Consider the following 15,596-nt stretch of genomic DNA (forward strand, 5'->3'; position numbering starts at 1 on the left):
CTGGGGTCGCAGTGTTTTGTGTTTTACATTGCTTTTCCAGAAGGAAGGGTTTGTGTGTGTATATAAGGTAAGGGAGAAGACGTTTTACCTTCAGTGTCCAGAGAATGTTTTGCGCTGTGTTAGCTGTGTATTAAAGTGACACACAAGCATTGGGGTAGTGGAAGTACAAGGAGAGTACCAGCTTCATGCTTTTGAGTTAGAGCTGGTCAGAAGCTGAGGTATGTCATACTGAGCTTCCTGTCTCCTCTGTCTCTGAGTTTTAGCAATTCAGTCTGTTATTCCCCTACAAGCCACTTTGGCTTGTTTTGATCCAAGGCTGTTTCTGGGTGATAGCCGAGATTCATGCCTAGCAAAAACTAAAGTATGTGGAGAGTGTTTTAAAGAGCATAGCATTGATTTTTCCTCAAGGCAGTTTACCATTGTTAGGTTGTTATTTCATCAAATGTAAGGGAAAACTTGCAAATATATTTGTGTGATTTGAGTAACTTCTGCTTTTTTGCTAGCAACTGAATGCTGAGCTGGAGTACCTGATAAAATTATTAGAATTGCCAAGCCAGAAAGGATTTCCTGTGAAAGAGAATTCTGAGAGAATAAGTGAGCTTATTCATCTCCATCAGACAGTAAAGGACATAATGACAGAATACGATGAGATTTTCAACAAGACAGTCAAATTCCATCACATTAAAAAAGAAGTGAGTATAATCTTTTAAAATACACCTTCTTTCCATTGCAGTTAAACTCTCTTTGATTTTGTAGCCAGTTGGTTTTGTTTGTTGGTTTTTGTTTGGTTTTTTGTTTTGTTTTGTTTTGTTTTTTTTCCAAACAGCATTAACGCATTCAGTGATCAGAATTAAAATTTTGGATCTAAAACTGCATGAAATTTGGAGAATTTAAAATTCAGAGCTGGACCCACATTTAATTACTTAAACCCATGTGAACTAAGTTTAGGGTAACACATTATGGGTAAGCAAGGAATTGTAAGTTTTTCACATTATTTTAAACACACATTGATTTTTATTTTAATATATTCCAGCTGGAATGTCTATCAAAATCAGGAGAAATGGATATTCCTGAAATATGTGAGGACCCTGAAAATGTGCATCATGCTAAAGCCTACCTTGTGAATGCTCAGGAGAAACATGCACATATCAGACGTCTATATAAACTGCTTATTACCCAGGGAGTGGATATTTTGTCTGCAGTGCAGCAACCTGTGAGTAGAATTAGAATGATTTGTGAAATCAAGGATAAATAGGAAAGATTATTATTGGAGGTATCTGACTGACTTTAAGATGTACAAAAATGTATTAATACTCTGAGAAAAATAAACACAGAGCTTTAAGATCCTTTTAAAAGAAAGCAAAACATACAATGTAAAACAGTTGATCATTTTTAGATTTCTGCTTCTAGAGTTTGCTGATATACAGCCATCGAATGAAACATCCAGGAATAATGAAACTTATTCTTCAGTAGTTGCTCACATTTTGCCAAGAGAAAAGGAAAATTAATTTCTTTGAAATCGTGTTTTAATTTTTTAATGGTCTGTGAACAGATCTTACTCTGGAAAACATTGAAATAGATTTGAAATAGGGAGGAAATTAATCTTAAAATATCAGCGCTTGGAAAAAAAAAAGCATGACTTTCTGTTCTCTAGTATTCTTCATGCAGTTCAAGGCCCTGTTGGTGATTTCTTGAATGCCACATCTATATATTAGATTCCTGTTACTTTGCAAACGTTGCTTTGCATATTTATTCTTCTATAAACAAAGGATAACAAAAGAACAAAAAGGAAATATAATAAACAGTGTTACCTTATTAGTAGAGTCCAGATTGATTTGCACGGCAAAATGGATATCATATTAGAGAGGAGTTATTTATTCAGGGCAGGATTGTCATTGCCCTATATTCATTTATTAGGGAGAAAGCAAGACATTCCGTTATGACCTGCCTAGATTGTCCACATTGCCAGTCTGCTCTTCAGACTCCATAAATTGATCGACAGCAGAAAGGAGCTAATCTCCAGGTGGTAAAGTACTAGAGTAAGCCACTTCCTCTTTGCTCAGAGAAGACCCCATGTATGAGTCATGACTTTGACCCAAAACTACTCCTCAGACCACTAGTGATTGAAACTGCTCTGTACTTGCTGTCATTACAGTGAAGGTTTAATAGTTTACTCTAGCCCATTGTGACTGACTATGCATGTTCTACCTCAAAATTATTTTAATTTTAGATTGGTTAAATTAATACATTTCCTGAGTTTCATAAGTTTTGTTGTCTATTCCCTGTTTAGAATTGCTTGAATGTTTCTGTAAAGAATCTGAAGCAAGAACTTGCTAGATTTGAGTGTGATAACATTAACTGGAGCTCCAAAGCCGATAAATATGAGGAAGAACTGTCACAGCATTTCCAACATTACACCACTCAAGAGGAGATAAATGAGGTAAATGAGATAAATCCCAACACATTAAGTGACTGTTAAAAAGGCTGTTGTGTTCTGTAATATATGTTACTGTTTACCATTCTGCTAGATGCTTCATACATACACAGAAAAGTAGATTTTCATCTTACCAGCAACCTTTGATCGAAGCAGCAGCACTAATCTATGATCCATACCTCTGAAGTTCAGGATTATATCAACTGGTTAGCCTGGCAATAAAGTGCTTTCACTGTACCAAGAGGACTGGAAATAGAACAGCTATGGTTTTTTTGGCTTTCAGCTCTGTCAGCTTCATCTGAAATACATGAGTCTTCAGATTTCTTTCTTAAGAAGCTAAAGTTTCAAACAAAAATAGAATTTACATATATTGCAGTTGTAAGGCTATTAGAAAGAACTTTCAGTCTTTTAATGAAAACTTCAGAATAATTTAGTGCTTAACATTTTTTCAGAAACCCAAGATCTGATACTTAAAAATTGCTAGAAGAAATGGAAATGTTCTTTGGCACAAGATATTAGCATTTAGTATTGTGGAAATTAGGTTAGGAAAAATTACTTAGCTAATATGATTGTTAATTCAGCACCTTAGTAGGCCAAATACAAATCCATTCACAACTTAGCAAGTTGAATTGGATAGATGTCTCAGCAAAAATTAATTTAGGAAAAACATTTCATAGAATTAATTTTCTCAGAGTGATCCATTAAAATAAGAGGCTGATGGCCTCTACACTTGACATTCTGTAGATTTCACTTCTGTGCATCCATGAAGTACAGAAACTGGATTCTTACCTGGAAGGATTTCACACTAATGTTCCCCGTAGTATGAAGCATAGGTAGTGGAAACACAGGACACTGAAAGTTATATTTTCTTATTTTATCTTTCGCTAAGTAAATCCACACCTGAATAAAGACAGACTGTATTTTCTTGAAATCACCAAAGTAGAGGTGACTAAGATTTCTGTCACAACTATTTTCAATGAGAAAATTATTTTTTGGATTTTCTTTTCTTTTACAAAATATTTTTCTGTATTTGTGAAAAGTGTCCATTTTCACAAAAAGGTATTTTGAAATTGAAAGAGCATGTGCATCAAAAAAAGGTTTTGTTGAATCTCAGTTACAGTTCTAGTCCATTGTCGGTTATAAGCTGACTGTGTTTCACTCTCTGATCTTCTGTGCATCAGTCTCCTGTGATGTAACTTCTTGGCCTATGGTAGGAGGCAATAGGAACAGCAGGTGGTATAGGAGGAGCACTCTGACAGAGGGAACCATGCTGTAGAAGAGAATGAAAGCACGAAGTACCTAAACAAGAAGTCCCATTATGCTTTGCAGTGGCATGGCAGAATCAGAATATTTGAGATTTGAACTTAAAGTATTCTAGGTTTTTACAGAAAACCCCTCAAATTTGCTGAAGAAAAGGAACTGTTCACTGAGCAGCCTGTATGTAAGGCTGGCCATATTCAGACACACTCTTATACTAAATGAATCTCTTGTTTCTGTCCTTTGATTCTGGGATTATTTAATGAGGGCAGGAGAATGTAGCTCCTTTCTAAGAAGAATTATTTTTCTACTTTTATTACTTTTTAGACTTCCAGTGAGAGCAGGAAGTAGAGGAAAAAAGCAATCTTCTGCCTCTCTCAGATTTAAATGAAAAGCGTGTCAGTGACACGTGTTACTCACCACATGCCTTATATTGCAAAATGTAATGGTTTAACTTCTCATAGTTAATGGACACCCTCTGCAAAATAATTGCATAACATATTTTCAATTGTAGCGTTAATTGATTTTTTTATTTTTTTTCTTTTTAAGTTGGGAAAGCCTTGTTGGCTGGTTAAGTTAAAACCTGTCATCCCCAGACCTAATTGAATCTTGAATATAAACGAACTGAAATGTACTAATCTGCTGTGTGGACACCTTTTTCTTTAGATTCCTTTTCTACTAGAGGTTATTTCCTAAACAAATACTTGACTAATGTACCTGTATATGCATTAATCCACTGCCATTTTTCTTCATTTTTTTCATTAAGTATTTATAACTAATTCTGTTTAGGGATCAAGAAACCAGACACTGAACTACTTCAAGAATATTAGTTATGAGTATTCACTTCAGTATTTTAAATTCTGTTAATTTTAACATCAGAAATTAGTCTCACTATTGCTAGTATCTAACAGACCTGTCTGAAATAACCATCTACTACGTCTAAGCAAATAAATATTTCATGTGCCAGCAGCAAGAAGCAGCTGTTCATAGCTGTCACATAGTAAACAGCCAAACAGATAATTTAGTTGTGATTTACCAGTGTACAGAGCAAACTTTAAAGTTGACTGAAAATATTTGGAATTCGGCTGTAAATACTTAAATTAATTTACATTTAATATGGTGAATTAAGTGTGTAAATAAAGTACGTGAGTGAGGGCTTTGGTGATTAGGACTCACTGGTGTTTGAAAATATCATACTTAGTGGACTTGGTTAGCTCCCTGTGTTAGTAACACATTAGTGCTTCTATAAGAAGTAAGGAAACACATGCTTAAATTTATAGCCAAGGGTACATAGCATGAGTTTTGAAACAGTCTTGGAGGACAGAAGAGTAAAATGCATACCTTTTGTGTGCCTTCTCTAATTTAAAGAGAATTTGCAAAGGCGAAAAAAAGGATTTATGCCCTCTACATCTTTGAAAGGTATAAGAAAAGCTCGTACTAACTTTGAGATCTGTATTTGCCAGTTTGGGCTTCCTGCTTCACTAACTAGCTTGGGTAGCAGCCTCTGAAGAGCCAAAACTTCACTGCATTGCACTGCAACCTTTTACAATAGAGCTGAGTCAAGCCTGAGGTAACTGTAGCTTAATACTACACTGAATCTGTTCATGGGATTAGAAGTGGCACAGTTCTTTACATAAGATAACTTTTGCAATGAAAAAACCTTTTCTTTAGGTGATCACTTTAAAAATAACATTTATGCATGTCTGCACAAAATTTGCAACAGAAGAGTGACATCCTGAAGTAGGTTCTCATCTCTCCCCAGTCATCTCTTCTTTCCTCTTCATCATGTCATTATTTATACACTTATGGAAAGGTACGACTGAAAATGTGAATTTTAACCATGGAGGGTAATGAGCTATCTCTGTCACAAGTCAGTAGGAACTGATACTACTTAGCACATTTCTTACCTTGTAATTTATTTTGATTGTGGTCTCAGAATTAAAGAAATTAATAATGACTTGAACAGCACCTTTTCTTTCTTCCCACTTTCTGGCTGGTTTTGCTTCTGTCTGTTCTTTCATCTTTGCCACGTTTTCAGCAATCTGTTTTCATGGGCTATTTTGATTATTAGTGTTAGTAAACATTTTATGTATGAATAAAAAGGGAAGGGTAAGTGGCTAACAACACTGAAGTACCTCCTAGAGTGGCTAACACAGGAATCAAAGCATTTTACTGGAACTGTACTGTTAACAAAACCATGTTTAAAGTGGCTTTATAACTTGCTTTTTCCATTTATTTCATAGTTGTGTGATAAATCAGAGCAATTGGCACCTAAACCCCTCTCCTCCACTATCATTCTCCACTCATGACAGGCCAACTACAGTTAGGAACAGCTGCCTGACTAATGACTATGACACAATGGACAAGTTACAAAGTTCCATTAAACTTGTGGGCTGAAGTCACTGAAGTGTATTATGGTGTGTAGTTCCTTTAGTATTTCTCATTTAATTTTGCAGAAAATAGTGGAAAATTGAGATACGTTTAGATTTCTAAAAATTGGTAGCCATATATCATGCTTGGTACAATTGCTGATGATAACAGGAGTTGTGTACATGTACTCTGAGGGGGTGATGTAAAAGTCTGAGCTGAATCTGGTTTTTCCACTGAGGCTAAAAGAGAAGAGTGACAGCAGCTGCAGACCTTTGACACATGAGCCATCATATCTGAAACAAGGCGATCTAATTTCACATACTGCTATGAGGAGAGCCTCTGGCCTTATAAATGATCACTAACCTATGTATGTGCATAAGCCAGTGAAACAAACTAAAATAAACTCTTGCTCATCTCTTCTTTTCCTCAGAATTAAACCAGCAAATAAGGCTCTTGTGTTCTGAATACAAAATATTGTTCTGCAGAAGTGCTTTTATTAAGAGAGGGCTTTTAGACAGATTTTATTATTCTGTGTACTTAAGTGGGATAAACAGCTTAAACTAATTGGAGATCACAGTGCCGGTGATAGAGTTCCCTTCCTTTCCATTACAATGAGTGAACACCATCTCTCTATTCACTGCTGAAATAATGTGGCAACATCCCACTAGATGAAATGAAAATGAAAAATATATCCCTTGATGGATTAACATTACTATGTAATAATAATAATAATGATTGATTGCTAGCTGTTCCAATAACAGTAGCTGCAAAATGAGCATTCATTACTCCTTGGATTCTTTGGCGGGGAAGGGGGCAGGGGGATGTCTGTAGGACTTTTTAATATAAAAAAAGCCCCAAATATATTAACTAAATATCAAATTGTGGATGTGACCTGATCTTGTTAATAATAATAAAGTAAGTTACGTTCTTTTCATTTGTGTGTCTGGAGGAAGAGATCCTAAAGCATTAGAACTGCTGCATATCTTTTATATCAGTTCCCTTAGATAAACATCATTTTACGTAAATTATTCTACATTCTCCTAAAAGCAAAAGATTGTCAACCCAAAGGATGTGAAATTCTAAAAAAAAAAAAACTGTTGTTTTTATATACTACCATTTCAAATTTTATTAATTAATTATAAATAATTTGAAAATGTGTTCATGGAATTGCAATGTAATTAAAATAGTACCTTTTATAAGGTACCAGAAGCATATTTTAAGTAGGTTTTTTACTTGCCTGGTTCTTTTATCTGTTGCTTCAAAAGTAACTCTAATATCATAGAATCGTTTAGGTTGGAAAAGACCTTTAAGATCATCGAGTCCAACGGTTAACCTAGCACTGCCAAGTCCACAACTAAACCATGCCCCTAAGCACCACATCTACCCAACTCTTAAATACCTCCAGGGATGGGGACTCAACCACTTCCCTGGGCAGCCTGTTCCAGTGCCTGACAACCCTTGCAGTGAAGAAATTTTTCCCAGTATCCAATCTAAACCTCCCTGGTACAACTTGAGGTCATTTCCTCTAGTCCTATCACTTGTTACTTGGGAGAAGAGACTGACCCCCACCTCGCTACAACCTCCTTTCAGGTAGTTGTAGAGAGCCATAAGGTCTCCCCTGAGCCTTCTTTCCTCCAGGCTAAACAACCCCAGTTCCCTCAGCCACTCCTCGTTAAGACTTGTGCTCTAGACCCTTCACCAGCTTTGTTGCCATTCTTTGGACACGCTCCAGCACCTCAATGTCTTTCCTGTAGTGATGGGCCCAAAACTGAACCCAGTATTCAAGGTGCAGTCTCACCAGCGCAGAGTGCAGGGAGACGATCACTTCCCTAGTCCTGCTGGCCACACTATTTCTGATATCTAAAAGGATTCTTTGCAGTTGTCATTAAAATTGAATATGACATAGCTTTCAGAGGAAAAAATATTGACAAAATCAAATTTTATGCTTAAAAAATTCATAGTCCTTTAAAGATAATTTAGCTGAGTATGTTTGATATGCTTATTTATATAGCATTTTCTAATGCAAAGAATGATGTGGTTTATTAAAGGCACACTTGTAAGAGGACATTAAAGCAAACAGGTAACTGGCATTGGAAAAAAAAAAAGATAAAGAATATAACAACCCTATCTTATAACTAGTTCCCATAGTCAATGAACACTTTTTAAAATTATGTTGATTATATATGACTCTTCTTTTTGATGTGTATTAAACTCATTCGGGTAAATTAGCAATGCATCGGATCCATATGTGTGTAAATGAAAGTGTAACTTCCTAGAGCTTCATCGGTGTCATTCTTATCATCCTGGATTTTTAAAATATTTCGTAGATCAAAGAAAATGTAGCTACATTCTGTCTAAGTAACAAAAGAGTTTTACAGCAAATTTAATATAACTAAATTTAATAATATTATCTCACCTGATAATAAGCCCATCTGAAAAGTCTTGAAAGACACAGATGCTTCATAATCAGAGCTACTAGTTCATCTTAATTTATATTATTATAAGAATCATTTTCCCTAATGTTAAGCTTGCTGCACCAAGTCGGTGCTAACTTGTAATAATACTCTCACATAGTACCAAATCTATCTAGCTGTAGTTAGGCAAGGCTTTCTTTGGGTATCTGTTAGGCAGAATCTCTCTGCTACCAGACTCATAGAATAGTTATTTGAAAGGCAGGTGCTCATATAGTCTACATCTTGATCCTCCAAAGAGCTGGATTCGTCTTTGTGTGCTGTGAATAATTGTACTAAGATGTTTGGACTAGCATGGTGTATAAAATTAAGCCCTCGTGTAACTTCCTTTCAGAAGCAGGGCTTCTGAAAAAAGAGGTGGGGGGAAAGCCAACAAAAAAACCCCAACCTGACATGAACTATATGTTGTATTGTAGGAGAAAAGTACTATGAATAAATACAAACCTATTTGCCCAAGCCTGTAAAACTATGTTTTTCTGGAAACTAAGCATAGGTATACATTTACATGGCTACCATTTCCACAAATGGACTAGAGTATGTGAAGAACATCTGCCTCTAGTCAAAATCAATGAAAACTCTCTGACAGGATTTTTTCATAGGTAGCCTGAGCCAGGATCTCATCCTTTGCCCCAAACTTTTTTTTTCCCCCAGCCATTCTGGAAACAATACTCAGCATTCAGAATGCAAAAATGTTGATTTAGTAAGATTATGAATTTCCACTACTGGAAAGAAATTCTGAGGAAATAAGAATGCTTTATGAGATGGCATAGTATTATTAATTTCTGTATTAAATTTTCAGTGTTCAGATTGTGGTCTTTTAAAGAGCTCTTGAAAAAAACCTAAATTGAAGTGTGCTTGTTTCTTTTTTACTAACAAATATGCTTACCCTGTTTCAGCTCAGAGAATCATTTAAGGATCTCAAAAAGAAATTCAACAATTTGAAGTTTAACTATACGAAGAAAACTGAAAAAGCTCGAAATTTGAAAGTACTTAAAATACAGATTCAGCAAGTTGATACGTATGCAGAGAAAATACAGGTAATATTAGAATTTTTATTCTTTGTGAAGGCTTCACTGGTTGGATTGCTGTGGCCTGTGCCAAGCAGATTAGAAGAGATGTAAAATATATTGTGAGCTTCCCTGTTACTCAGCTTTATATCCTTCCCCTGTCTCAATCACTGTTCTGTTTCATTGTTCTGTTTTCATTGTTCTGTTGCTTTTATTCTTCTATTTCCTTCAGTGAAATGATCTTATCTCAATTCCTGACTTCTCTGTGTTCACTCCTTTTATTCTCTATTGTTTTTCTATTTAATCTTTTATTCTTCTTGTCTCTGTTCCTTTACAATATGTGACCTACTCTTCCTTCTCCTTAAAAAAAAAAAAATAAAACAAATACCCCATCAAAATCAACAAATCAACAACAAATGCACACATATTCCCTCTTGCATTCAGCTACTTTCTTATCTTTCTCATTTCACTATGTAAGTGTTCAGAACCCTTTTTTGCATCCATTGCCTGGAGTTGATCATGCTTATTTACACCTTAGAACCCTGCTAGCCTGACCCATTCTTTGCATTCACCAGAAACTCTTCTTCCAAAGCATTCCAATGACCTTTTTACTTGCCAATCCAAGCTAGCACTTTTTTTGTTTCATTTGCCCTGCCAGTTTCTTCCTTCACAACCTTTTTACTTGAAATTTTCAGTAGCTCCTATGATTCTATTTTTGCTATTTCTTTTGTTGTCATTCACTATTCCTTTTACAATCTTTTTTCTTTCTTTCCTGGTAATTTCATCCACAAATGCAAATTCAAATCACAGAATCATTGAGGTTGGAAGGGACCTCTGGAGATCATCTAGTTGAAATTCATTCCTCAGAGCAGGGTCAACTACAAAAGCTTGCTCTATGTCATGTCCAGTTGGGTTTTGAATGTCTCTAGGGATAGAGACTCCACAACCTCTGTGGACAAGCTGTTCCACCCTCAAAGTAAAAAAAAAAGTAGTTGTTTGGGTTTTTTATTGCTTAAACAGAATTTTCTGTACTTCAGTTTGTGTCTGTTGCCTCCTGTCTTTTCACTAGACACCACTGAGATGAGTCTGGCTCTGTTTTGTTTACTCCCTCCCATCATGTTTTTATACACATTGATAAGATCCACCTTGAGCCTTTTCTTCTCCAGGCTAAAAAATCCTAGCTCTCTGTCCTTGTATTACACATGCTCAGTCACTCAGTCATCTTTGTGGCCCCTTGCTGGATTTGCTCCAATATGTCCAGGTGTTTCTCATGGTGGGGAGCCTGAAGTGGAGACAGGGCTCCAGATGTAGCCTCACTAGTGCTACGTAGAAGGGAATAATTACCTCCTTTGACCTAGTGACAACACTCTTGCTAACAGTGTATATTCTTACAAGTGTACATGTGGACAGTTCATGAAATACTTTATTTTAAACCAATCTCTTCCTTTCCAATTAAAAATCAGGGATGTGTCTTTTTGCATCACTTGTAAAACAGCTAGCACAACTAAGTCTTGATCAACTGACAAGACCAGTGTTCACAGGATATAAAATATATACATGCATATATGTATACCATCTTATCCTAAAACTTAAAGGTCATGTTTATACCAGACATCATAAAGTACTATTATGAACACTTGTTCACCTTGGTGTTTGGGATTATGCTAGATTGTCACTGATGTTGCTTACATCAGATTCTTAAGCAATATGTTAATATTCTACGTCATAAATAACTGTGATGCTTAAATTGACTTGTATTTGGTCAAAGACTCCAAAGACTTAGTAGTATTTTTTCCTTTCCAGAGTCAAAGAAAGTTATTTTGTTCAAGAGCCTATGTTTTATTACTACAGATATTTTTTTATTTTTAAGCTGAAAAATGTAACTCAATTCCACCTTTAATAAATATAATTTACATTGATTTTAATCAGCATTGTAGAGGCCCTCCAGTTTCCTTTGATTTTTGAAAAAGCAGCTGGTACTTGTAATTTTTAAAACACAGGACAAGAAATAGGTTTATATGGTTTTTCCCATGTTGTTTCCTTTTTATTTCTAAAAATAGAAACATTTTTGTTGCGATATTTAACATTGCTACATCTTTTAAACAGATTCTTAAAAAGAAGATGGAAAATTTAGAGAAGAAAGTCATTGGCTCTGTAACAAAGGAACCTAATGCTAAAGTTAGAGTACTCTTGGGGTCAATCAGTGACTTACAAAAACAGCTGAATGACTTTAACAGAGTTGTGGAGGATTACAAGCAAAATCTGGATCTTGTGGAGCATCTGCAACAGATGATGGAAGAGGTACTAGTAAACCTGAGATCCCCACTGTGGCTGTAGTAATGATCCAGGACTGGGATAGATAAAAGTGCTTATAACTACTTCAGGCAAAATCTGTGGCTTCCAAAAGAGTAGGCTGGTAAAAATCTGTATTTTCTTCTATTTTTTTCTTTGTAACTTTGTGGAGAGAGGGGGAAAAAAACATGGAATGTGACCATATTCTTACACTGTTATGCATACAACTGGGGTCTCCACCTCCATGTGACTTTCATAGTGATTCTGCATATGTATGATCATACTTATGAACTCATTTTCTCTAAGTATATTCTGAAGCAACACAGAAAGTGCTACAAGGCCCTCTTTGATAGCGGTCAAACCACAAGAGCCAGGTTATCACAATACCCACTTTGTTAGTTGTCAGGAAGAGCTGTCTGTGTGGTATGCAATTGTGGAACTGAAATGTAAAATATTCAGTTCCTTAAAAGCTGTGTATAATTTTTTTTAATAGAATTAGTTGTTAAGTATATGTATTTTTTTTTTTTTCTGAACTGCAGTCTAAGTCTTTTTGGAGGCTTCTGTAACTTTATTTTAACGTGTCTGAGGACTGCCTCATGCATTGCCTTTTTAAAAAGAAAAAAAAGTTTGTAACAGTATTTTCCCTCTTGCCACATTGTGTTGGTGCATCTGCTGCGAGGCAAGCACATTCCTGTCATCGTTGTTTATTTTTAGAAATATCATTGTTCACATCTCCAAACTGATCTAAATGCATGACAAATAAATTCCCTTAATGATGGATCACAATACTAAAGTTTTGTTTAAAAGATGTTTTCAGTGTTCAGTGATCTGATCAATGTGTCATTTCATATATCGTTAGCAAAGCAATTTCTTACCATTTGTTGTGCATTTACATTTTTAAACTTCCTCCTCACTCTGAGGAAAATAAATTATTTGCTAGAGCTAAAATTTAAGATTTCTTTTTTTACTCAGTGTAAAGTATCACCTTTTACCCCACAGTTTTCTTTCAGTGAATAGGTACAGTCTTAAATACTGACTTTGGCAGTTAAAAATGGTGATTATTAGCTGTTTGCTGTAATGATGCAATACGGATGATACTAAGTGAATACCAGATTCTGTCCTCCTCTGAGTATTGTTAACCAAATGTGTTTATTGAGGGTATGTTCTAATGCCCATTCTTGTCGGCAGAAAGATTCCTAGCAACTTTAATGGTTGCTGAGACCAAAAACCCTGTTTGCTAGTAGACTAAATCTAAGCAACCTTGCTGCCCTTACAGAGGTATAACTGTGGCCATGAAATGAGGTTTGTGAGATTAGTCAGTTGATATAAAAGGTGGAAACAACTCAGAAATAAAACATACGTTTGCAGAACCATTAACTAATAGCCTCACCATGCTTGTAAGATGAGCATGGATCTAGTGTTTAAAGAAAATTTAACAGCTATTAATATTTGACGCAGCACTGGTAATGAACAAATGTTTTTCAGGTAAAATTAAAATTGGAAAAATTAAGATGTACTGTATGCCACTGATTATGGAAAGTCTAAGAATAGTCTAGTCTATTCTACAAAAGCTTGAACTGCTGATAATAATTTGTTATAATGCATTGTTTTTATCCCTCAGTGTCAATTTTGGTTTGAAGATGTGAGTGCAACAGTCATTAGAGTTGGCAAGTATTCTGCAGAATGCAAAACAAAGGAAGCAATAGAGACTCTCTACAAGCAATTCAATAAGTTTATTGAGCCTGCAGTGCCTCAACAAGAAGAAAAAATTCAGCAGATTATAGACACCGCTAAACGGTTATATGGTGAGGAGCTGTCTGGTAATGTACTGTGGGGGAAAAAAATACAACTTAGGACAGGAGGAAGCAGATTCCTAGATTTGTTCATTTAAGAAGAAAATTCCATGAAGTTTAAAAAACAAATGTTGTTTTAAAGTATTGAAGTGAAGAGGTGAAGGCTTTCAGAACAAATATTTAAAAAATAAAAATATGAAAGTGTTCAGCAGTCTGGTAGTTACTTGGTTTTCTGTATACAGCCTGAGTTCACCTTGAAATCAAAGTGTGAATGTCCTTGTAATATTTCTGAGCTTGGAATTAAGACTTCATGGCTTATGCTATCTCATAACAGGCAAGTCTTTGAAGTGAAAGTACATCACAATGATATACCTCAGTGCTGAGTGAAATTTTTGTGTTAACACTGTGAATGACTAGTGGTATTTGATTGTCAACTTTAAGCATTTTATTAGCAAAAAATGTAGATTGTTATGTAAATACTGTATTTGCAATTGTATTGATTTGGAACGTTTTTGACCAAAAAGAATGAAGGTCAAGAAACTTCAGGTTTTGTGTTTTTTTTTTTTTCTCCCACTCATAATGTTTATATACTTGTTGAAGTTATTTTATCCAAAGATAAGGTGACCAGCCAAATGTGCAAGAATACTGTGTAGCCTATCAGTTCAAGTAGTAAATCTGAAAAAATTTCAACAGAGTCAAACTGTGCTTCTAAATTCCTCTAATTTACTGTTGAAAAGACTATTTAGAGAGCATAGATCGCTTTTTTCCTTTCTCTCTCTCTTTTTTTTTTTTTTTTTAACCCTTCTTAATATTTTAAACCTTCCTATCTCTAGAAAAGGAGCTGATGGAATGGATTCTTAAGACCAGCTGATTAAGAACACTGGGAGAAAGAAGCTGCTTTGTGTTTTTTTAAGTCATTACACGGCAAAAAGCTTCTCCATCCCATCTCTGTTTTGTATTTTTTATAACAGGGATCTAAGTGCCTCCTAGCTGCATAATAAGGCAACTAGCTTAGGAGACACTTCACATGGTCAGCATCTTTTAAAGCAATATCACTAACCAGACAGTTGTAATTTTGTTCAGGGAGAAGCCCAGCAAAAGACCTGCAGTGACTATGAGGGCCCATCTCAAATAAGCTAGTAAGAGGTAGGAAAGCACGTTGCTGCAAATCACAGAACTCCGTCAGCAAAACAAAACACAGAAAAATGTAATTATTGTAGTATATTGGGGTTACAAAGTACATGTGATTGTTACATATTTGTTTGAGGCATTCTGTTCTACTTTCATGTTGTTTTATTTGTAGGTATTGAAGAAGGAAAGAAGTATGTTGAAAAAGCCATATTAAAGTACAAAGAAATCATTAATTCTGTTGATGAGTTGTGTAGATCTCTGAGAGAACTTAAGGAGATTAAGGTATTTTTTTTTTTTTATTTTTATCTGGACAATATATTGCATCTGCATCAACTTATCAGGCTTAGTGTCTGAATCACTACTTCTAACTGAGGATCATCTATGGCAGTATGAAACATTTCTTAATTGTTCACTTTGGATTACCTTAGGTAATGATTGTAATGAATCAATAAAGTGCTACTTGTTTATGCACTAAATATTCCTCCTAGGTTTATTTTTCTCAACTTTCAGAGCTGTTATTGCTTTCAAGTAACCTCTAGGGGAAAATGTCACAACTTCTTTGAGTATCTAGACAAATACTTTTTTTCGTATTTCTTCTTCCCTTGGTACTGTAATATAGGTAACTGCTAGATCTCTAAAATGCCAAACAATCTAGCTTGGCTCCCTGTTGGTAAAATCATCCCAAAAAACGTGTTGTGCTAAAACCAAAGTAATTTAAATTAGAAAAGCATGGCTTATAAGATAAATATCAAAGAGAACAACATTTTTAGTTTCATATTCTGATAAGCTTCTTTAAGCGTAATTAAGTATAACATATCAACTGAGGAGGAACTATGGAAGA

At 35.2% G+C, this 15,596-nt stretch overlaps 1 protein-coding gene across 5 annotated transcripts in view; it reads left to right on the forward strand.

Annotated features, from left to right (window-relative positions):
- Positions 1-15,596, forward strand: part of CCDC141 (coiled-coil domain containing 141) — a 107,200-nt gene that overhangs the window by 71,640 nt on the left and 19,964 nt on the right. For all 5 annotated transcript variants that reach the window (XM_087733277.1, XM_087733273.1, XM_087733274.1 and 2 more), the window contains exons 16-22: positions 504-692; positions 1,034-1,213; positions 2,291-2,440; positions 9,429-9,569; positions 11,646-11,840; positions 13,453-13,636; positions 14,928-15,037. In XM_087733277.1, coding sequence (XP_087589403.1) covers positions 504-692; positions 1,034-1,213; positions 2,291-2,440; positions 9,429-9,569; positions 11,646-11,840; positions 13,453-13,636; positions 14,928-15,037 — 1,149 coding nt within the window. The remainder of the gene's footprint in view (positions 1-503; positions 693-1,033; positions 1,214-2,290; positions 2,441-9,428; positions 9,570-11,645; positions 11,841-13,452; positions 13,637-14,927; positions 15,038-15,596) is intronic.

This window comes from Nipponia nippon, unplaced genomic scaffold (genome assembly GCF_047370975.1).
Source record: "Nipponia nippon isolate SJK-2023a ecotype South Korea unplaced genomic scaffold, ASM4737097v1 scaffold_5, whole genome shotgun sequence".
NCBI lineage: Eukaryota > Metazoa > Chordata > Aves > Pelecaniformes > Threskiornithidae > Nipponia > Nipponia nippon.